This window comes from Solanum tuberosum, unplaced genomic scaffold (genome assembly GCF_000226075.1).
Source record: "Solanum tuberosum cultivar DM 1-3 516 R44 unplaced genomic scaffold, SolTub_3.0 scf00072, whole genome shotgun sequence".
In the NCBI taxonomy this organism is placed as follows: Eukaryota; Viridiplantae; Streptophyta; class Magnoliopsida; order Solanales; family Solanaceae; genus Solanum; species Solanum tuberosum.
In genome coordinates, this window is record NW_006238999.1 from 1,624,334 (window position 1) to 1,648,176 (window position 23,843).

General features: G+C 35.1%; 2 protein-coding genes across 2 annotated transcripts; both read left to right on the forward strand.

The window, feature by feature from the left end:
* Positions 1–11,024: 11,024 nt before the first annotated feature.
* On the forward strand, positions 11,025–14,402 carry LOC102598368 (receptor-like protein kinase THESEUS 1). Its single transcript, XM_006345950.2, has one exon. It carries the CDS (start codon positions 11,665–11,667, stop codon positions 14,191–14,193), a length of 2,529 nt encoding a protein of 842 aa, XP_006346012.1. The 5' UTR covers positions 11,025–11,664; the 3' UTR covers positions 14,194–14,402.
* Positions 14,403–16,476: 2,074 nt separating this feature from the next.
* Positions 16,477–22,121, forward strand: LOC102602811 (putative nuclease HARBI1). Its single transcript, XM_006345875.2, has 2 exons — positions 16,477–16,801; positions 20,909–22,121. The coding sequence occupies exons 1-2, from the start codon at positions 16,669–16,671 to the stop codon at positions 21,961–21,963; spliced, it is 1,188 nt and encodes a 395-aa protein (XP_006345937.1). The 5' UTR covers positions 16,477–16,668; the 3' UTR covers positions 21,964–22,121.
* Positions 22,122–23,843: the final 1,722 nt, after the last annotated feature.

The window sequence follows — 23,843 nt, forward strand, 5'->3', positions numbered from 1 at the left end:
CAATGAGTGATCAACAAGGCCCATGGCCTAGTTTCCCTTCTTATTTTTTTTGGTTATAGAAGAACTTGAGTAGAAAATTGTTTCTTTTTCTGAATTTCTGAATACCGCAAACAATTTTCCTCCTCAAGTTCTTTATGGTAAGAAAACTTAGGTTATCTTTTCATTCATCAATATTAGCGGACCTAAAATCCAACACAAAAACATGTCAATACCTAATCCAAAATTGGAAAACTAATCATTTGATTTCTTCATATTACATTGTAGCAACATTGATTGGCACGACCGACCATGGGATCAGCTCGTGATTAACATCCTTCGTGGCCTTTCAGGGGTCATGGAGCCATAGAGGATCGTTCTCGACTACCCTTCATTTTATTTCACTCTTATCACTGACAATAACTAAGCAAAACATGCATATAACATTTTATTTACACTTGAAGTTACAGGTTCTGCAGAACCCCAAACGCTTTTCTTGTAATGAAGGTGAGCTCTTGGTACATTGGTTATTCAGAATCTGGTTTACGCCAACTTGGAAATGACTATGGAATCATTCAAAAATAGGCATATGCCACTATTTGGAGGGTGTACACATTATTCTTTAGTAAAAAGCAAAAGAATAGTTCACTCTGTGCTCACTGCGTGGCTGCATGGAAGTTGTACCTGATGCTCAAGAAGGCTTTGTAGGTAGTTACAATTTTTTTTGTGACTATAGTTTATGCTATCGTCGAAATAAAATGACAGAAGGACTATCAAAAGAATAACTGCATTCACAAGGAAAATGCATAGGCTGGATGAGTATTTATGCAAAGGTTAAAATACATAGCAAATGTGATAGTTCAGTAAATTGAAATTCAATTCGAAATGAAAATTGAAAATGATGACTTACTCCCACATCGCTAAGTGAAGAAAACAGAAGATTAATGAGGAGATGCTATAAAATAGGGTCAAGGACAACTGAGAAACATACTTACCTGGACGGGGTCAATGGGCGATCAATAAGACCTATGGCCTAGGTTGGTGACCTCCATTGCACTTTGGAGGGGTGCCTTCCTAAGGTCGGCCCAAGTGGTCGAGCCTACGTCATAATTTGTTACAGCGGGGGCCTGCGTTCGCGCGGCCCCTACCAAATTCAAAATACAACTGTTTTCTTGTATCTCATTTGACAGGCTTGTGATTATTGAAAAGAAGCATAAAATCATGACCTGTCATACATGATTTTCAACTGTTTTCACTAATCACAAGCAAGAGTGAATACAAACTTCAAATACAACAAATGAGATTAAAATCACACTAAGTAATAACTCTATTACTTAACACAATTAACTCTAACTGTGTTCCTACAAACAGTAACCAAGAAAACACTTGATACGTTTCTTTATAGATGAGAAACAAATCCTACAATTTTAGCACAATACAAGCATTTAAAACATCAACACTACAAGATTGCTTCTGTTCACTCTATCAGGTCCCTTGTCGTGAAAGTTCTTAAAACTTGAGTTCTTGAAAGACAAAAAACACCTTTTTTACTGAATTAGTTCCTATGTTGTTTATTCACTTGGATATATCAATCACCAAGAAGTATTGTCCACTGAACAAACAACCTCATCCATTCTCATTGGAGAAGTACACTGTCCTTCTCACCAACTAGCCTGACAAGGACAGCTTTACAACTGTTCACCATATTGGATTTGGACGAGAGCTACTCTGCCTAGGACCAGGTCCTGACATTTGTGAGGATTATCAAAACACTTGAAGTACTACACAAAAGAGTGTGATTAGCAGCCTCCATGGTCTTTCGGGGTCATGGAGTCATAGATAATCGTTCTCAGCCTTATTTTTCGTACCTGAGATAGTCTAAAAGTTGTCTGACAAACTCCCTTCACTAAAGAAAAACAACTTTTAACGGTAATAGATGTACACATTAACAAAGAATGTTAACGCCTTTACCGGCATTAGTTAAATGTCATTGGATCCAATGTTGCTATAGGATTTAGCGACAATTACAAAGAATACTAATTGCTGCTAAAAATACATATTTAGTGGCAATTAAGCTATTGCCGTTAAATTGCCGCTAAAGATCATTTTTGGTGTAGTGCTCGACTCTATTTGCTGGTTTCACTCACATTGAATCTTCAAAGCAAGTTAAGCCATATATTGTATTCTCTTGTATATGCTGTTTTGATTAATGTGTCAGAGGCGGATGTAGCATTCTTGCACATGGTTCAGCTTGATCCAACATTTTCGACAAAAAGGTGTATATCTATCTAAAAGTTTATAAAATTGTGACAAATTTTAAACTTTGAATCCGAGATTCCATAAGTGCAATAGATTCAATGAAACAATGACAAGATTTAAGAAGTTGAAACCATCAAATTTGAACTCCAAATCTGGCCCTCCACCATCGTTATACGAATTTACTTCTATTATTTAATGATGTGATCTAAAGTTTCTGATTCTTCAGGAGTAATCAGTAGTATAAACTAAGCACACGTATTGCTTCTTTCGGACATTGAGGATGTTAATTACTCTTTTTTGTAGACTAGCACTGGTTCCTTGGCAAATAATATCATAATCCCACACCGTCAAGTGAATAAGACAGAAGAGTAGAAAGGAGATGCTATTAAAAAAAGGCCAAGGTCAATTACGGAGAAACATACTTACCTGAACGAGGTGAATGAGTGATCAACAAGGCCCATGGCCTAGTTTCCCTTCTTATTTTTTTTGGTTACAGAAGAACTTGCGTAGAAAATGGTTTGTTTTTCTGAATCGGGTGCAAACCATCTTCTTTCGCAGGTTCCTTTTTAACAAAAAAAATCTATGGTAAGAAAACTTAGGTTTTCTTTTTCATTTATCAATATTAGCAGACCTAAAATCCAACACAAAAACATGTCAATACCTAATGCAAAATTGGGAAGCTAATCATTTTATTTCTTCATATTACATTGTAGCAACATTGATTGGCACGATCGACCATGGGAAATAGTACCTGATGCTCAAGGAGGCTTTGTATATGACAGAAGGACTATTAAAAGAACAACTGCATTCACAAGGAAAATGCATTGTGTGGATGAGTATTTGTGCAAAGGTTAAAATACATAGCAGATGTGATAACTGATGGATGTTCAATAAATTGAAATTTCAATTCGAAATGAAAATTGAAAAATGATGACTTACTCCCACATCGCTAAGTGAAGAAAACAGAAGAGTAATGAGGAGATACTATAAAATAGGGCCAAGTACAACCGAGAAACATACTTACCTGGACGGGGTCAATTGGCGATCAATAAGACCCATGGCCTAGGTTGGTGACCTCCATTGCACTTTGGAGGGGTGCCTATCTAAGGTCGGCCCAAGTGGCCGAGCCTACGTCATAATTTGTTGCAGTGGGGGCCTGCGTTCGCGCGGCCCCTACCCAATTTTAAACACAACTGTTAAGCATCTGATTAATTACAGTCTTCATGAATTACTTGAGCACACATTTGTTATTCAGAATATGGTTTACGCCAACTTGGAAATGACTATGAAATCATTCAAAATCCTGGAAGTTGTACCTTTTTTCTAGGGGGCACTCAATAGATAGAACCCCTTCAAAAATAGGCGTAAGCCACTATTTGCAGCGTGCACATGGGTATTCTTTAGTAAAAGGCAAAAAAATTGTTCGTTCTGTGTTCACTTACGCGGCTGCATGGAAGCTGTACCTGATGTTCAAGGATGCTTTGTATGTAGTTACAATTTTTTTCGTGACTGTAATTTATGATATCACCTAGTTCTATTCAATAAAAATCACACTTGCAAATTAGGTAGTTTTTTGTCACATTTGTCCACTCACGAAGACAGTAATAGAATTGTATACATTTTTTTTCCTACAGCGGTAAGCTAGCATAGAAGCTACGTGTTTATATGTTGTTGCAGCAACATAGATGGACATGTCCTTACTTGAACAGGATCTGTTCTATAGGCTCGTACTTCCTTATCCTCGACTTCTAAGGAGACAGGAAACCAAGTTTGGCTGATGAATTGTGGCCATGAGGCTAGACTAGAACGTAATTGACATTCACCGTGTCCTTTGAGTCATGGTGCAGTAGATGATCTGTCTCAGACAGACTCCCTAAACTCTTTTTGCTGATTTCAGTCACATTGGCTGTCAACAGACGAAACTCTTTTTGTTGGTTTCACTCACATTGCATCTTCAGAACAAGTTAAACCATTGTATCTTGTCCGGAGTGAAAATATACAAACTCCTTTTTCTCCTTGCAGTTTTGTGGGGACGGGAAGGGACGTGCCAGGTGGATTGTTTACATCAATCATCCCCTCGAGATTCATTCGTGTTGAAGCTTTAACCAAAGAATGAACAAAGAGTTTCTCTACTCATGTATTCTCTTGTATATGCTGTTGTTTCGATTAATGTGCCAGAGGCAGATGTAGCATGCTTGTTAGGGGTTCAACTTGATCCAACATTTTCGACACAAGGTGCATATCTACCTAAAATGACAAATTTTAAACTTTGAATCAGAAATTCCATTAGTGCAATAGATTCAATGAGACAATGACAAGATTTTAGAAGTAGAAACCATCAAATTTTAAACTCTACATCTGTCCCTGAACGTTATACGAATTTACTTCTATTATTTAATGATGTGATCTAACGTCTCTGATTATCAGTAGTATAAACTAAGCACATAATGCTTCTTTCGGACATTGAGGATGTTAATTACCCTTTTTTACAGACGGGCACTGGTTCCTTGGCAAATAATATCATAATCCCACACCGTCAAGTGAATAAGACAGAAGAGTATCAAGGAGACGCTATAACAAAAGGGCCAATGTCAATTATGGAGAAACATACTTACCTGAACGGGGTCAATGGGTGATCAACAAGGCCCATGGCCTAGTTTCCCTTCTTGTTTTTTTTGGTTACAGAAGAACTCGAGCAGAAAATGGTTTGTTTTTCTGAATTTCTGAATAGGTGCAAACCATTTCCTTGCTCGAGTTCCTTTTTAACAAAAAAAATCTATGGTAAGAGAACTTAGGCTTTCTTTTCATTCATCAATATTAGAAGACCTAAAATCCAACACAAAAACATTATGCAAAATTGGAAAACTAATCATTTTATTTCTTCATATTATATTGTAACAACATTGATTAGCATGAACTTACTTGTACAACAAGATCTGTTCTATAGGAGTTCTGAGGAGATCAGAAACCACACCGGTCTTTCAGGGGTCATGGAGTCATAAAGGATCGTTCTCGACTACCCTTCATTTTTTTCCTTATATCTCCGACTAGAACTAAGCAAACAAGCATATAACATTTTTTCAACTCAATCAGCAGCTCATAAACATTGGAGTCATCATGGAACATTTTAAACTATTTTACGTTTATTGCATCAGGCTGCAGCGTCTCCTAATACCTTGAACTATGACAATTCAAAGTGGCCATCATTCATAAACTACATTATCTTACATATATGTTTCTCTGCTGCTACATTCTTGTCTGTCTTCATTTCTTCTCGGCCGTACTATCGTACTACAGGATCTGTTCTATAGGCTCGTACCACTTTATCCTTGAGTTCTAAGTGACTATAGTTTATGCTATCGTCGAAATAAAATGACAGAAGCACTATCAAAAGAACAACTGCATTCTTATTTGTTATCATTCAAATAGATTAAGAAAAAGTTTGCCATTCATTATTTCGTTATTCATTTCTTCTTATAATACAGATAACAAGGAAAATGCTTAGTCTGGATGAGCATTTGTGCAAAGGTTGAATTTGAGATGAAAATTGAAAAATGATGACTTACTCCCACATCGCTAAGTAAATAAAACAGAAGAGTAATGAGGAGATACTATAAATAAGGGCCAAGGACAACGAAGAAACATACTTACCTGGACAGGGTCAATGGGCGATCAATAAGACCTATGGCCTAGGTTGGTGACCTCCATTGCACTTTGGAGGGGTGCCTGCCTAAGGTCGGCTCAGGTAGTCGAGCCTACGTCATAATTTGTTGCAGCGGGGGCCTGCGTTCGCTCAGCCCCTACCCAATCCGAAGTACAACTATTTTCTAGTATCTCATTTATAGGCTTGTGAATTATATTAGTACGCACATTCTCAATAATTTATGACCCCCTTCACCACAACAAAAATAACTTTTATCGGCAATAAATATACACATTTACAAAGAGTACTAGTGCTAAAAAATAACTTTTATTGGCAATAAATATACACATTTACAAAGAGTACTAGTGCTAAAGCCTTTACTAGCATTAGTTAAATGCCATGGATCCAATGTCGTTATAGGCTTTAGGGACAAAGAATACTATTTGCTGCTAAAAATATATATTTAGTGGCAATTAAGCTATTGCCGTTAATCAATTGCCGCTAAAGATCATTTTTGGTGTAGTGCTTAACTCTATTTGCTGGTTTCACTCACATTGAATCTTTATAACAAGTTAAGCCATATATTGCATTCTCTTGTATATGCTGTTGTTATGATTAATGTGTCCAAGGCGGATGAAGCATGCTTTATAGTGGTTCAACTTAATCCAACATTTTTGACACAAGGTGTATACCTACCTAAAAGTTTCTAAAATTGTGACAAATTTTAAACTTTGAATCCGAAATTCCGTAAGTGCAATAGATTCAACAAGATTTAAGAAGTTGAAACCATCAAATTTAAACTCTAAATCTGTCCCTGAACGTTACACGAGTTTATTACTATTATTTAATGATGTGATCTAACGTTTTTGATTCTTCAGGAGTAATCAGTAGTATAAACTAAGCATGTATTGCTTATTTCGGATATTGAAGATGTTAATTACTCTTTTTTACAGACTAGCACTGGTTCCTTGGCAAATAATATCATAATCCCACACCGTCAAGTGAATAACACAGAAGAGTAGCAAGGGGATGCTAAAAGGGCCAAGGTCAATTACGGAGAAACATACGTACCTGAACGGGTGAATGGGTGATCAACAAGTCCCATGGCCTAGTTTCCCTTCTTGTTTTTTTGTTTACAGAAGAACTTGAGAAGGGAATGGTTTGTTTTTCTGAATTTCTGAATCGGGTGCAAAACATTTCTTTTCTCAAGTTCCTCTTTAACAAAAAACAATCTATGGTAAGAAAACTTAATAAGTTTTCTTTTCATTTATCATTATTAGCAGACCTAAAATCCAACACAAAAACATGTCAATTCCTAATGCAAAATCGGAAAGCTAATCATTTCTTCATAGTACATTGTAGCAACATTGATTGGCATGACCTTAAAACTGTGACCATGGATCGCGACCATCGGAGCAACGCATGATTAACAACCTCCATGGCCATTCAGGGTCTCGACTACCCTTCATTTTTTCGCTCTTATCACTGATAATAACTAAGCAGATAAGCATATAACATTTTCCCAACTCAATCAGCAGCTAATAAACGTTTGAGTCATCATGGAACAAGTTACACTATTTTACGTCTATCGTATCAGGCTGCAACTTCTCCTTATACCTTGAACCATGACAATTCAAAATGGTCATCATTCGTAAACTACAACTCATATTAGTCATCATTCATCTCCTTGCCATTCGTTATTCGTTCTTCTTATAATACAGATCACAAGGAATTAAGATGCATAGTCTGGATGAGTATTTTGTACAAAGGTTAAATTTAATACATAGCAAATGTGAAAACTGATAGAAGTTCATTAAATTGAAATGAAAATTGAAAAATGATGATTTACTCCCACATCGCTGAGTGAAGAAAACAGAAGAGTAATGAGGAGATACTATAAAAAAAGGCCAAGGACAACGAAGAAACATACTTACCTGGACGGGGTCAATGGGCGATCAATAAGACCTATGGCCTAGGTTGGTGACCTCCATTGCACTTTGGAGGGGTGCCCGCCTAAGGTCGGCTCAAGTAGTCGAGCCTACGTCATAATTTGTTGCAATGGGGGCCTGCGTTCGCGCGGCCCCTACCCAATTCAAAATCCAATTGTTTTTGTCTAATGCTATCACCTAAACTGTATAGAATACAGATCAATTATTCTTTCAGAATTGAAATTACACTAAATTAGGTAGTTTTTTTGTCATTGTCCACTCATGAAGACAGTGATGGAATTGTATACATTTTTTTTTTTCATTTTTTCCCACATCAGTAAGCTAGTTGAGCAGCCAAATGTTTATATGTTGTTGCAGCAACGTAGAAGAACACGACCTTACTTGAACAGGATCTGTTCTATAGGCTCGTACCACTATATCCTTGACTTCTAAGGAGACAGGAAACCAAGTCTGGTGGATGAATCGTGGCCATGAGACTCGAGTGTGATGATTGTTCTTCAGGGCCTTTCGGGGTCATGGTGTGCAGTAGATGATTGTTCTCAGCCTGGTTTGCCCGGCTCTGAGATTGTCTCATGGAAGTCTGACAGACTATTCACTCTTTTTACTGGTGGGTGGCGGAGAAGGGATCGTGACATCGTAGACCTATGGCTTAGATTGATGACCTCCATTGCGCTTTGGAGGGGTGCCTGCCTAAAGTCTGCCCAAGTGGTCGAGCTCGAGCCTACACTATAATTTATGATAGTGTGGGCATGCGTTCGCGCAGCCCCTAGAGCTGAAAATTGTTAAGAGACATAAAATTGTTGTCATCAGGTGCAATGTCTGAAGTTAGCCCATTAACTATCTCATTATTGTTTTGATTGAATAAATGTGATAAACAGATTTTTTTTCAACAAGACAAAAAAAATAAAATTGGTTGAGACTTATTTATTCTTATATTAAATGGTATATCATACAACAAGAACAAATTCTAATAGTTGTTTATGAGCGCGGATTCATGATTTGAACTTTATGAGTTTTAGTTTAAGATTCCACTACAACTCATTTGATTTTTACTGAGTTCTAAATTTATTATCTATATATAGTCATTTTTGTGGTTTTTTCAATATAAAGATAGATTCGAAACGCATAACATTAACACTACATCCATCCTAAACTTGTTCATAGTTATTCTGACTCTCCTTAATGAATATTCTGACTCGGCACTACTAGCACTGACAGACTCCTTAATAATCATTAAACAGGCTAGCACTAAGCTGTAAAATAAGCAAAAAGTGCTTTTCTTGGACAGCCTGTCTAAAGAAGGATCACTTAGTCCCACATCACTAAGTGAAGAAGATAAAATAGTTGTAAGAATATTGTACTATCAACAAAAAAGGGCAAAGGACAATTGAGAAACATACTTACTTTCATGGGGTCAAGTGAAGAAGATAAAATATTTGATTGATCTTCGTGTTGTGCTGTTCTTTTCGTAGTTTTTATTTTCTGTTAAATGGAGGTTGGAAGTTGTAAAGATATGGCACCTGGGCCTAACTCAACCCCAAAATCTAGCTCATGAGTGGAGGTTTGTCCAAGTCCATATAAGGAGACAAAATTCCCATTCCTCTACCGATGTGGGACATCTTAACAGAGGATCGGAGATGCATTGAACTTTTTGGCTATTAATTAGAGAGGTCAATATGTTTGTACTCTTGAGAACAACATTGTCACTTTTTGGCTCACATGTTCTGTTTTGGTTAATACATGTATATGTATTTTATAACATTCATACAATGGGGACGGGTTAGAGAGTTTAGTTGTCAGTTGAGACCAAGTTAAGGTATCGAGATGTGTGTACACTCAGAGTTGCAGTGCTACTTGTCATTTTAATTTACATTTAGACATTTTAACTTGGTTTAAATTGACTTTGTAAACACTCTAATTTTAATAATGCACATCTGAAAAAGTGTGTTTACGAGATCTAATTATATGAAGTTAAGATATCTAATCATATAATTTCAAAGTTAAGATAATAATTGTCAGTTAAAAGCCATATTAGAAGGTGTCTTTCTATTATGCTTTCTAGTACTTTAATTAATTTTGACTTAAGATGCCGTTGAGAAAAAAATAATAAATAATTACCAATAACCGTACTTGAAAGTTTAAAAAAAAAGAAAGTAACAAGTAAAAGAAAAGTTAAGTACAGTAACTTCAATTCATTTGTTCTATTTTGAATTGTCACTAAGTAAAATATGACAAATAAATTGAAACGGACAGAATAGAAAGATAATTTTATTTTTTCTTCAAAAATTGGGTAATCTGGAAAGCATTAGAGTGTTACTGACACAAACAAAGATTTGATCAATTTGAGTTAGAAAATGTGTATTATTAATTATTCATCAAAAGAGCTAAACTGGATCTTAACAGGATGGATCACGTGATTAGATTACTTAATTAGTGATTAAAACTTAGGCATGTGATTTGCACGTGATCTCCTGCATGAGCCCCACATAACATAAGATGATTTAAAGGGAATTTCCTCATCCTCATTTTATTTTCTTCAATTTTTTATTTGAATGAATAAACAAATAGAATAATATATCTAACTACGTCACAACACGATTGTGATAGAGTGATAAGTGCTCTTTCACTCTTAATCAGAAGTTTCGGATTCGAGTCTCCTGGATACAAAATCACCTTTGTTAGAAAGTGTTTTACCTCTAGGACGTTCCAACACAAATCCAAATTTAATCGGGCTCTAATGTGATACCGGACACTGAGTGAGAAACAAATAAAATGAAAATATATCTAACTATGTTATTTCAAATATTATAAAAGATTATTTTTATGAAAAAGCAAAATAATCACCAAATAACCATCAAAGTTTATATTCTAATCTACTAGATTAACGAGGATCTTTAAAAAAAATAATGTAAGTACTTGTAACCAATAAATCATTCATCCCTAATCCATGATTCTTACATCCCTTCAAGTAGGATTGTTTGACTCTTTCTCAAATCCTGTATGAATATCGGAATATTTCATGCATCGAACAATTTTTTATGATGAAATAAATATCTCAATCAACATCAACAAAAATATAAGGTGTCCAAATTATCATTAATGAAAATTCATTTTCACCCAAAAATGAAAAAAAAACATTTTTTTTTTTTGGATTTGTAGCATTATAATATTAGAAAAAAAGTTGGTCAACTCATGAATCTAGAGATAGTATGGCAGACAGTTATTAAAATATTGCAAGAGTGACAGTTGTATACTGGCTGTGTGGTTGTGTTAGTTAGCTAGCTATTTCAATTCCCTAAGCTTCCAACTTTAATGTCACAACACAACTTGTTTCCAAAAAAAATTCATTACTACACACATTCACTCACCTCAACAGACCTAAAAGTTCCAAAATCTTGAAAAACACAAAAACCCCATCTTCAAAATCACACTTCTCATTCACCTTTTTCCCAAATTTTACTTTTTTGTTCATCTTGTACACATCAGGTATGGCCTTTTTTGGCTTTGTTTCAGCTCAATTTGACAAGAAAATGAGTTTTTTCCATATGGGGTTTTTGTTTTCAGTCTTGTAATGTTGTATTTTTGAGTAAAAATGTGTTCTTGATAAAGGGTTGTTCTTGTTTTCTGCTAGCATTGTGTGTGATTTCTCAGTTTTTGGTCATTGGATTTTGTTTCTTTTGTCCTGTTTTCTGAGCTGTATTTTTGTGTAAAAATGTGTTCTTGGAAAAGGGTTGTTCTTGTTTTCTGCTAGCTTTGTGTGATCTCTCAGTTTTTGGTCATTGGATTTTGTTTCTTTTGTCCCAATAGACTGTTTTTGAGTTGTATATTTGAATAAAAATGGTTTCTTTAAAAGGGTTGTTGTTGTTTTCTGCTAGCATTTTGTGTTTTCTCAGTTTTTCATCATTGGGTTTTGCTTCTTTTACCCCAATAGACTGTTTCTTGATTAGCTGTGGTGGAAATAAATCTATACAAGTTGAAGATGGAAGGGTTTTTGAATCTGATTTTGGGGGTTCTGATGTGGTGTTGTCTACAAATTCACTTATAACTGTGTCAAATAATGAAAATGGTTTGTTTTCTGAACTTCATAATTCTGCTAGATTGTTTACTAAAAGTTCAGTGTATACTATTAGTACAAAGCAGATTGGTAGACATTGGTTGAGGTTGCATTTTTATCCTGTTAAGAATAATAAGCACAACCTAAAATCAGCTGTTTTTTCTGTTGTGGCTAATGGGATTACATTGCTTCATGAGTTTTCCTTTTCAAGATTGGGGAAAAAGGAACCTTTGTTGAAGGAATACGTAATCGAAATAGGTGGATCGAGTAGTTCGGGTGATTTAGTACTTACATTATCTCCAGTTAGTGGCTCAGTTGCATTTATCAATGGGATAGAGGTGGTCTCTATGCCTGAGGGTCAGTTTGATTTCAGTGTTGTCCCAATTCCAAGGGGGCCGGGTTTTGTTGTTCCGTCCTCGGTTGCTTTAGAGACAGCTTATAGAGTGAATATGGGAGGTCCAAAATTGACACCAAGAAATGACACTTTGTGGAGGGTGTGGAATTCAGATCATACATTTCTTGTTAATCCTGCTAGTGCTCGGAAGGTGAGTACGGATCCGAAATCAGTCAAGTATCCAGCGGGTGAGTCAGTTGATATTGCACCGAATTGGGTGTATGCCACTGCACAAGAAATGGCAGATGCCAAAGTAATAGATCAAAAGTTCAACATTACATGGACATTTCCAGTCGAAGATGGATTTATTTACTTCGTTAGGATGCATTTCTGTGATTTTGTTAGTCTCTCTCTTAACAATTTGATCTTCGATGTGTACATCAATAACCAAACTGCTGTGGAATCATTGGATATCTCAACAAAGACAATGGCTTTGTCAGCTGCTTACTTTGTGGATTTTGTAGTGAATATGTCAACGGGCTCGAATAAAATTTTCGTTCAAGTTGGTCCTTCTAATTTGAGGATTACTCCATCCAATGCTATTCTAAATGGTTTGGAGATAATGAAAATGAGCAATCCCAGTAGCAGCCTTGACGGAAAATTTGTCGGATATTCCAGCAATTCCGAAAGATCAAATACTAAGAGACATGTAATGCTAGTAATTTTTGCTATCTTAGGAAGTTTAGCTGGTTTATTGCTCATTGCAGCGTCCTGTTTTCTCTGTTTCGTTTGTTTCCGTAAGCCAAAGATGGTGAAACAAAAATCTTTATCATGGTTATCTTTTCCAAATCATATTGGAATTTCAGAAACCAAAATCTCAGCAGGTAGTTTTGCTTCAACAACACCTTCACGGACGTTGGGGCGTATCTTCGCATTCTCTGAGATTCGTGAAGCTACGAAGGACTTTGATGAGAGCTTGGTCATTGGTGTTGGTGGCTTTGGCAAAGTTTATAAAGGAGTGCTAGAAAATGGGGTAATGGTTGCTGTAAAGAGGGGAAATAGCAAGTCTCAACAAGGACTTGTCGAATTCAGGACAGAAATCGAGATGTTATCTAAGCTACGCCACAGACACCTGGTTTCTTTAATTGGCTACTGTGAGGAGCTAAATGAGATGATCCTTGTATATGAATTCATGGCAGGCGGACCGCTCAGAAAGCACTTATACGGATCAGATTTTCCTCATCTTTCGTGGAAACAAAGACTAGAAATTTGCATCGGAGCTGCAAAAGGATTGCATTATCTTCACACTGGTGCAGCTGAGTGCATCATCCACCGCGATGTCAAGACTACCAACATTTTATTGGATGAGAATCTCACAGCAAAAGTGGCCGATTTTGGTTTATCAAAATTTGGCCCCGCATTGGATCAAACTCATGTGAGCACAGCCGTGAAGGGAAGTTTTGGTTACCTCGATCCAGAGTATTATCGTAGACAGCAACTGACAGAGAAGTCTGATGTCTATTCATTTGGAGTAGTACTCATGGAAGTCCTATGTGCACGGTCAGCAATCAATCCTTCACTCCCACGAGAACAAGTAAACATAGCCGAGTGGGCAATGCATTGGCAAAAGAAGGGACAATTGGAGCACATAATCGATCCTTATCTTGCAGGAAAAGTGAGCATTGATTCACTCAGGAAATATGGTGAAACCGCGGAGAAGTGTTTGGCTGAGTATGGTGTTGAAAGACCATCGATGGGGGACGTTCTTTGGAATCTTGAATACGTTCTTAACTTGCAAGCTGCTGCCAGACAATCTTTAGAAGATGAAAACAGCAATGCCATACCAGATATACCTTACTCAATTCCCCGTGTTGAGTCGGGCGAGGCTGATGAAATCGACATTGTAAGCCATGGAGAATCAGATGTAACAACTTCATCTGGAGTGTTCTCTCAGATAATGAATCCAAAAGGAAGGTAAAGAAGAAGCTTGTGTTTGTGAAGAAAAAAAAAATTTGAAATTGTGGTTATAGTATTTTTTTTTTTCATACTATAAGTAGATTTATACCTTATATTATCAATCTTAGGATGAAAATCCCTTGATGCATTTTTATGTATGGCTTTACACAGCTTACATTATGAATCAATTGTAGTAATGCTCATGTTGTAATTGTCATTTGATGTCTTCTCAAGATTCTTCAAGTTGTGTATTTTTCTTCTTCTTTCATTTCCTTTTGATGATGTTCGGGTTAGTTTGCATGCAATTTAATTAATTTTACAAGGTACTGACAGTGGCGGAGCTACTTGTTTCTCAGGGTGTCTAACTGAACACCCTTTGTCGGGAAAAAAATATCATATATATAAGTAAAATGATACACATGTGATTAAATAACATATTTTAGACACTCTTAATATAACAAGCTATTATAGCCTAGTGGTTTCAGACATTTCAAATGAGGCAGCATTTGCATGTTTGAATCTCACTAGTAACAATTGTTTTTTCCATTTTTTATAAAGAGTTTTTGTTGTGGAATTTTTGGATATCCTTCGTGAAATTCTTTTTTTTTTCATTCTGATTAAATTACATATTTTGGACACTCTTATTATAACAAACTATTATAACCCAGATTACCCATTTAAAAAAATTGCATTTAATTATCTAATAAGTAATTTGATTTTAATTATAAATTTAAAATTATGACTCCGTCTATAATACATCAAGTAACTCTATTTATCAAGACTGAAAAGATGGAACAAAATTAATTTACATTTTTTGTCTCCACTAGTTTTCTTTTTCTTCTTCTAGTACATCGATTAGTGTGCAAGTATTCTGGATAAAATTTTAACTTGCGATAACAGACTAGTTATTATCTTTGAGATTACCCATTAATATTTATTAAAAAATTACATTTAATTATCTAATAAGTAATTTGTTTTTGATTGTATAATAGACACAGGAAAAATCAATTGAAAACACATTATGAAATACATTATCTTCAAAGTAATTTTCCATTCTGGTTGTATAATAAACACAAAAAAAAAAAAATCAATGTAAGACACGTTATGAAAGACGTTATCTTCAAAGTAGAATTTCATTATGATTTTGTATAATAAATACATAAAAAAAATTGATTTAGGAAACGTTATGAATGATGTTATCTTCCAAGTAGATTTTTATCATTGGTCCAAATAGAAAAATGACGTCTTACTCTGAAAATACAATGAATTACTTAAATAGAAATTCTAAAGAACTATTAAATCTTTCAAGTATTTAAAGTTATACTCATATTAGTATAACTTTTATATGAGAATTGAACACGTATATTTTGTGTTAATTAAATTGAGGTAACATATACGTGCAACACGCATATACTAAAATTATAAAAACACATATTTTTGTTGTTTAAATGAATATAACATTACATACATTGTAACTTCTGTTGCAGTATTATATACTTCATTCTTATTGTATGAAATACTTTATATTAACGTGACACTCACGTGCAATACACATACACTAAATTAATATAACTGAATTGATTGTAACGGATTACACAACTCTTTTTAGTATAAATACAAATAAATCATTGTTGACTTTTTAACAACATCATTTCAACACGATTTATGATATTTGTCGATATATAGAAGTTAATCTTCACATTTAATAGAATGTATCAAGTTCAGATCATAGGTGCAACAAATCATAATAGGAAATACTTCTCTCTAATGAGTTTTATTCGTTATAAATTTAGATAATCGAAACTTTAACATGAGTATTGTACTGAACATGAAAAAAAAAGTAAATAAAAGTTAAACCACCTTATTAGTGTCTTTTCATTTTTTATTTTTTCATGTTTGATTGATTTAAATATTTATTCGAATGATCTTATTTTTCTATATAAAATAAGAAAAAACATTTTTTTAAATTCTCTATAACCACAACTCGAGACATGACACTCGATCTCAACCTCGAAAGTAACTCCTAATTATAGTATTTTCAAATTAGAAAAAATATTTTTCAAAACTCTCTATAACCTCAACTCTAGACATGACACTCGATCCTGATCCCCCAATCTCTGTAACTCCTAATTATAATATTTTCGAGTCCGATATCACAATATTTTCTTAGATTATATCTAAAATAAATAATCCACTTATAATAAAACAAACTATATATTACTGCATGCTTCTTTAAAACCATAAACAATTTTTTTTTTACACAATTGTCCCATTTTAGTCCCTCTTTCTCTTCTGCACTCTGCTCTCACTCTCAGTCACCTTGTTCTTCATTTTTTTTTCTTGATTATAACTTTCTATAAACAGCACAATCTCTTAATATTCCTTCATTTAAGCATACCCATTTGGTCAAAATCTTTTCTTGGGGAGTTTACAGTTCTGTAGAGATTTTTTTTTTGTGTTTTGGTTCAGAATCAACTGGGTTTTTTGAGTTTTTTCAATGGGACCTATAAGGGGGTTAAAGAGGAAGAAGAAGGTGGAGAAAGATGTTGACCAATATACCCCTTTACTTTCTTCGTTATCTCATGTTTGTCCTTCAGATTGGTGGGTCGACTTCTCCAAAAGGATTTCTGGTAACTAAATTTTGATTCTTGATTTGTGTTTTTTTGCTTCATGTTTAATGTTTGATGCTGCATTTTTGTTGTGTTTGTTGTTGGTTGTGTTTATCGTCTTTTAGAGGAAATTTTGGGTCAGCTTTGAGTGATTTTTTTTGATAATCGTGGTGTTCGGTGCAGTTACGTATCAAATAACAGAGTTATCAGGTAACTCTGTCCACCAAGGTTTGGATAGATGGAAGATATCACTTAGTGGTTTTGCCTTGAGGCTTGGATGGATGGAAGAAATCAATTAAGGAGTCGTTTGGTAGAGTGTATAAGAATAGTAGTGTAGTGATAATGTTGAGATTAGTAATGCTGTGATTTGTTATGCTGAATTGATATGTTTGGTTTGGTGTTATTAAGGGTAGTTTTGTCTTTATCCATTGTATTACTAATACCATGGTTTGTTCATGGCTAAAAATCCTACCAAACAAAAGATTGAATAATACCATGACTAATACATGTATTAGATTCTGATTCTCTAATACACAAACGTCCCCTCATTTGGTGTTGTATAGGGTGTATTAGTAATGCTGAATGATGAGATTAGTTATGCTTGAGATTATTTCTTATTCACCGTTTGGTTTGGTGTATTAAGGATAGTTATGCCTTTAATCATGCTTATCCATGTCTTAGTTATACATATGTTGATAATCCTATTAGATTCTCTAATACATCCTACCTAACGACCCCTTAGTGTTTTTGCATCCGGGGTGTAAAACTGAGACCTCATGGGATACACTAGGCCAGACTCTTGGTGAAACTTTGAGTTATTTTAAATTGGTTTCTGCTCACTTCACATTTTCTGAGTGTTTTTTCTTTCCTTGAACCATGAAAATGGCTAGTAGGGAAATCTCTCATTGATCTGAGAAAAAAAAAGAAGAAGTGAGGAGTGTGTTGGATTGTGTGACCGTCCCATGTCAGGCGAAGGGATATTTTTTCTTTATTTATCCAGGTTCACAGCACGTCTCCTTAGTCCTTACGTTAGAACCTGATATTTTCTTTGCTTAGACACGTGAATATATGTTAGATGAGTGGTGGCAATGCAACTCAAACATAGAAAGATACGAGATTAGAGCTAATGGATTCAACCCTTAGGTTCTTACTATTGAACCTATTACATTTTTTCAAAATTGTTGAGATTTTGGGTTCAAAGACATTGCTTTCAGTTGAAACCTTTGATTATATGCTACATATATGATATACCTGTGAACTTGAACCCAAAAATCTCCCTGTTGGGTGATCTTTCATCTAAAAGCTTAAAGCTATCAGAAAGGATATTTTTATTTATTTACTTGGTATACAAGAGTCTTGGATGTTGGCTATACTTGTTCCAATTTATTGTTTCAAAGAGTCTTGTATTTGCTACATTCTCTTACAGTTTCTCAAGTGCATGAATATTTTTTTCCATGTAGTAATAGATGCATGTGATTTTTTCGAATGGTAAAAGATGAGGGTGAAAATTTTGGTTTCTGGATCCTGAAGTTATTTGTGACACTTTGAATACTCCTAGAATGAGATTAGCCACCAAAAGGGAGGAACTTGAAGCAATGAAAAAAACTCAAAGAGCAAAGGGACAAGAGTTTATCTTTTATGATGAATAACTGATCCAAAGGATGGAAGTCAGGTTTACTTGGTTATACGAGTTTTACTTTTTCCAATGACATATTTATTAATCAACTGTAAAGATTTACATGATAGGGTGACCAGCGTGCGTTATCATAGTTGAGAATCATTCACTAGTAGATGTTTGCTTTGGTCTTTTCCATTAGGTACAATTTACTAAACTCCTACTAACTTTGCATTATTCCTTTCCAATCGTTTAGCCTTCCTAAAATTTGTTGGGGCTAATACAATTGCTACATTTTAGTTTATTCTCTGTTGTTATTTGCTTATTTGGCCTTTGTTGAAAGGACTGCATCATATCCTGATACCAAATGTAGAATTATTAAGTTTGCAGCATGCCGCTCACTTGAGCAGCTCTAAGAATGCAAATAGTTCTGTTTTCCTTGAAATACTTATAGGAAATTTAGATCAAAATGAGAGAATGTACCGGCATTGTATGCAGAGTAGCTTCCCTTGTCTTGTTAGAGGAAAACGAATGAAGTACAGGTCAACTGACCAAATATCCTGCAAAGGTTGATCAAAGTTCAAATCTTCATAACCTATCTAAGTGAGTAATAGGCTGGTAGGATTTATCTGGTGACTTTACCTTGGAACATGCATCTGACTGAAATTGAATCAGTCTTTGCTTTTTCCCTTCACCAAACCGCACTGACAGATTAATGCATAATTCTAGATTATAGCAAAGAAAAACAATTGAGGACAAAAGATCAAATTGTGTAGGTTTAGGCTTTACAAATGAGTGAAGTGAAAACTTTGAATTCATAAGCTATGCTTAGTGATAGTTTGAAGTTTTGTGCTGCTCTCTCTATTTCTATCTCCTCACGAGGAATACTAATTTGGAAGTGCTTTCTTTTGTTTTAACCCCTTTAGTTCTATGCTCTATCTCCCCTTTTAAGAGTAAAGGTCCAAAATTGCTCCTACACCATCCGAAATTGGTTAATGTTACCCTTTGTTCTACTTTAATACCCTCCCCATTTGAATATCGGCTTGTACTTACCCTTACAATTAGCGTAGCTCCGACATGGAATGACTGAACTCCATGTGTCAAGCGAAATAAGTTCAAAGGTGTGCCATGCAAAATAAGTTCAGTTTTTAAGTGGAGTAGAGTAGGGGGGATGAACCATCTTCCCCTGACTTTGGAAGGCTGCACTTGGCCTAAAGAGTTGGCTCCTGAGTCTTGACGGTTTCTGGATCATAAAAGAAACTACCCTACATTATACTTCAGGTTGGATCTTCATTAGAAGTTCAAAACAAAACGAGATTTTTTCCCAATAATGAGGTAAGATTAGAACCAGTGTTTAGCAGAGGGAAAAGTTGCTCAAGTACTGGGCAAAATTTGACCATTTTCTCTCCTATTTTTAATAATGGTGATGCAGAGCCAACTTGTGAACCCCATGATTATTACACCGAGTTTCTGCTATGTCCCACTAGTGCAGGTAAGACAACTCTGTTCATCAAGGTTTAGGCTGATGGGAAGAAATCATTAGTATTTTTTTTGTCTCTGCCGGAATTTGAACCCCAGGTTGCCCGTGATTTTCACACACTTAATTGACTGCTAGGTCATATTGATGGATGCTATGTCTAGCTTGACTATGAGCTTCCAAGCAGGTTCCTTTTTGTTTATATGTCCTTGCTTGAGATATTTCTGCTAGACTCTGTTATTTTATTGAAGAAGCAGTAATAGTGCTTATGGTCATTGATTCTGCAACTATAGATGTTGATGAGTGAAGATATGTAACTAGGGATGGAGAAATGGAAAAGAGACAAAAGGCAGGTAACTAAAGGATGGAACAAATGCATTGATGACTTTTATTAGAAGTATAATTCATATTGGAGCTCTCATTTCATTGCCTTGTCTTTTTTCCTGAAATTGCACCCCTCTGTAAGGATTGGTTGGTTCAGCTATTGGGATGAAATCTCCGAGTGAAGACTTAGCAAATGGAGCTAATTTTACGCACCAGTGTCTAAGACTGTTGCAGCTTAGCTTAATAGAGTAGTGCTTTTCTTTTGGCTGCTTTAATCTAGCTTTAGGAGCTAAACTGATAAGCGGATTTGCCTTAGATAGCCAAAGAATGTATATGACCAAACATGCAAGTGTTTAGGGAGAGACTGGATACACGTATACAGAAGTGCTTCAGGATATTTTGAAGTAGTGGTGAAATGAAATGATGGTTATGTATATATGTAGCTCCTAAGCTTCTGCACTTTTAGTAGATGATGCCGAACATGATTGAAGAGAATTTTCATCATTGTTGACAAGACGGTTTTGAAACAAAAGCTTGCAACTATAACCTCTTTCTTGCAAGTTCCATTTCTAGTTAGTTCTAGGTCCGAGGGATAAAGGGTCTTTTTTTTTTTGTGCTTGAGATAATATTCATCAGTTAAAAGGCCTAACTTTGTGTTTCAGTATATTTGCGGCCATGAGATTTGACCCTCTTTTTGTTTGTTGTTTCTCAGGGACTTCAGTAGAGGAAGGAAATTCAGTTACATTTGAATCTATGTTCAAACTTTCAAGGAAGACATTCAACTACATTTGTTCACTTGTGAAGGATGCTATGATGTCTAAACCTACGAACATAACTGATCTCAGCGGTAAGTTCTTGTCTCTAGATGACCGAGTTGCTGTTGCTTTGAGAAGGCTGAGTTCAGGCGACTCACTATCAATTGTTGGTGAGTCTCTTGGAATACACCAGTCTACTGTCTCTCAGATAACTTGGCGATTTGTGGAAGCCATGGAAGAAAGAGGCCTTCACCATATCCATTGGCCTACAAATCAAGATGACATGAAAGACATAAAGTCAAAATTTGAGAACATCCGAGGCCTTCCCAACTGTTGTGGTGCAGTTGACACCACACATATCATGTTTTGCCTCTCTACAGCTGATCCATCAAGTAAAGTCTGGTCCGATTTGGAAAAGAATCACAGTATGATTTTGCAAGCAATCGTGGACCCTGATATGAGATTCCTAGATGTTTTAGCTGGCTGGCCTGGTAGTCTAAGTGACTCTGAGGTGCTCAAAAGCTCAAGATTCTTCGAACTCACTGAAGAAGGAAAGAGGCTAAGTGGAGAGAAATTTAACCTCTCAAACGACACAGAACTAAGAGAATACATCGTTGGTGACTCAGGTTATCCCCTTTTGCCATGGCTTCTTACTCCTTACACAGGACGTGACCTTTCTGATCACCAAGCTGATTACAACAAGCGGCATTTTGCAACAAGGAAGGTGGCACAGAGGGCTTTGGCCAGGTTGAAAGATAAATGGAAGATCATTCAAGGAGTAATGTGGAGGCCCGATAAGCAAAAGTTACCGAGGATTATTCTTGTATGCTGCTTGCTGCACAACATTCTCATTGATTTAGACGATGGAGTTCAAGATGAAGTGCCAGTTACTCATCATCATGATCCTGACTATGGGCAACAAGTTGGTGATTCTACCGATAAATCTGCTTCAATTCAAAGAGAGAAACTTGCTCTCTACTTAGCTAACAAGCTTCCACCTAATGTCCCTTAGGTTGCTCTATATGCTCAACAATTCTTTGTAGTTCCAAAAGCTGGCAGAATAAGTGTCAGTTTATGATCCATGTAGTTTTAAGTCAAGAAAAAGTACCATCTTGTGAAAAAACACCAACTATTAACAACTGTGAATTTTTATGATGTTAGTTATACTATCCGAAGGGAAGCTTTATAGCAACGTTAAAGTTGTTTTCGTGTAATCTATAGGCCGGGTTCGAGTCATGGAATAAGCCACTAATGCTTGAGTCAGGGTAGACTGCATATATCACACCCCCTTGGTGTGTGGCTCTATTCCGTACCTTTTGTGAACGTGAGATGCTTTGTTTACTAGGCTGTCGTTAGTTATACTTCCCAAATAAGTAGATCTTCTCCGAAAAGGAGAGAAGACATTGAAACTAGAATATCTCATTGCTTCAATATGTATGTTGTTTTTCTTTTCTCCAACTTCTAAAATACAACAACATACTCTGTGTAATTTTACAAATGGGGTCTGAGAAGGGTGATGTGTACACAGTGTTGCTCTACCTTGTGAAGGTAGAGTAAAGGTTGTGTCTGATAGACGTCCGACTTCTAAAATGTGGTGTGTCATTTGCCATAGTTAAATAGGGAGGTGAAGATGCATTTGGTTTTTCGCTAGTATCTCATAAGTTATATTCCGCACCTTTAAAGAACTTATACCTCACTAGACATAAGTTTGATTTGTTGATCCATGTCACACTAAATGGGCTAAGGGGCCCAAAATGTATTTTGGGCTTAGCAGGTACTTGGACTTCAACTTGGGCTGCACTGACAACGTTATTAATTTTTGTATCAAACGACCCCTTAGTGTTTTCAAAATAATGAACTTTTCAATTTGTTCATTTTAATCTACCCCATTACGTACTTTAAAGGAAGTGCAATTGATGGATATCTTGATTGAATAGTATATTTTTTATCTTATTATATCATGTTATTTACCATTTATTTTTGGTTACCAATCAATATAGAGTAACTTAGGATTACATTTTAAATGATTTGATTGTATATATATTTTATGTATCTGTGCATAAAACTTAAACATTATATGTATATAGTTTCAAATTGTCTAATTACATAAGTAACATGTATGTAAGACTTTATTAAATAATATTTTCGAGCGAGCAACAATAAATGCATGATATATATTTGCTAACAAATCCTTATCTTAATTATAATTAATAAATTGATATGATTTGATGTAAATATCGAACGCGGACAAATATTTATCAATGTATCTAAAGTGGTCAACAAAAGATATTTATATTTGTTGTCTCAATTCAACTCACTTATATGTATATCAGTTTCATTATTAGGAGAAATATGTCCACATTCTAGATTGGTTTAATTTCTCTTTCAATGTAACTACCAATTTGAAACTTTGCAACACTCTTTTAAGAAAATACTACTTTTCTAAGTTATATATATTGAGAGTGTATTTTATTTATATTATATAATTACATGTAGTTATCTTGAAAAACAATATGTTGATATAGATTTTGTCTAAATATAGTATATGTATCAAAAATTTATTAAATATCTAAAAATATTTAACCGTAAACTTAATTATTATCTTACGTTAACTTTAGATCGTTGTAATTAAATCCTAGATCCGTCTCTCAAAAGAAAATTACTCCTTTTTATTTTTAACTAAAACATAATCTTCAAAGGCATTGATTAACTACCTTCTTTTTTCCTCTTTTTGTTTGAATTACTGTAAACTAATAAGGAAAATCCATGAATATCGAATATGACTTTTTCTTCTTTTGTATAATAACTATTAAAATATAAAGTATAGCACATTTAATGTATTGACATATATATATATATATATATATATATATATATATATATACACACACA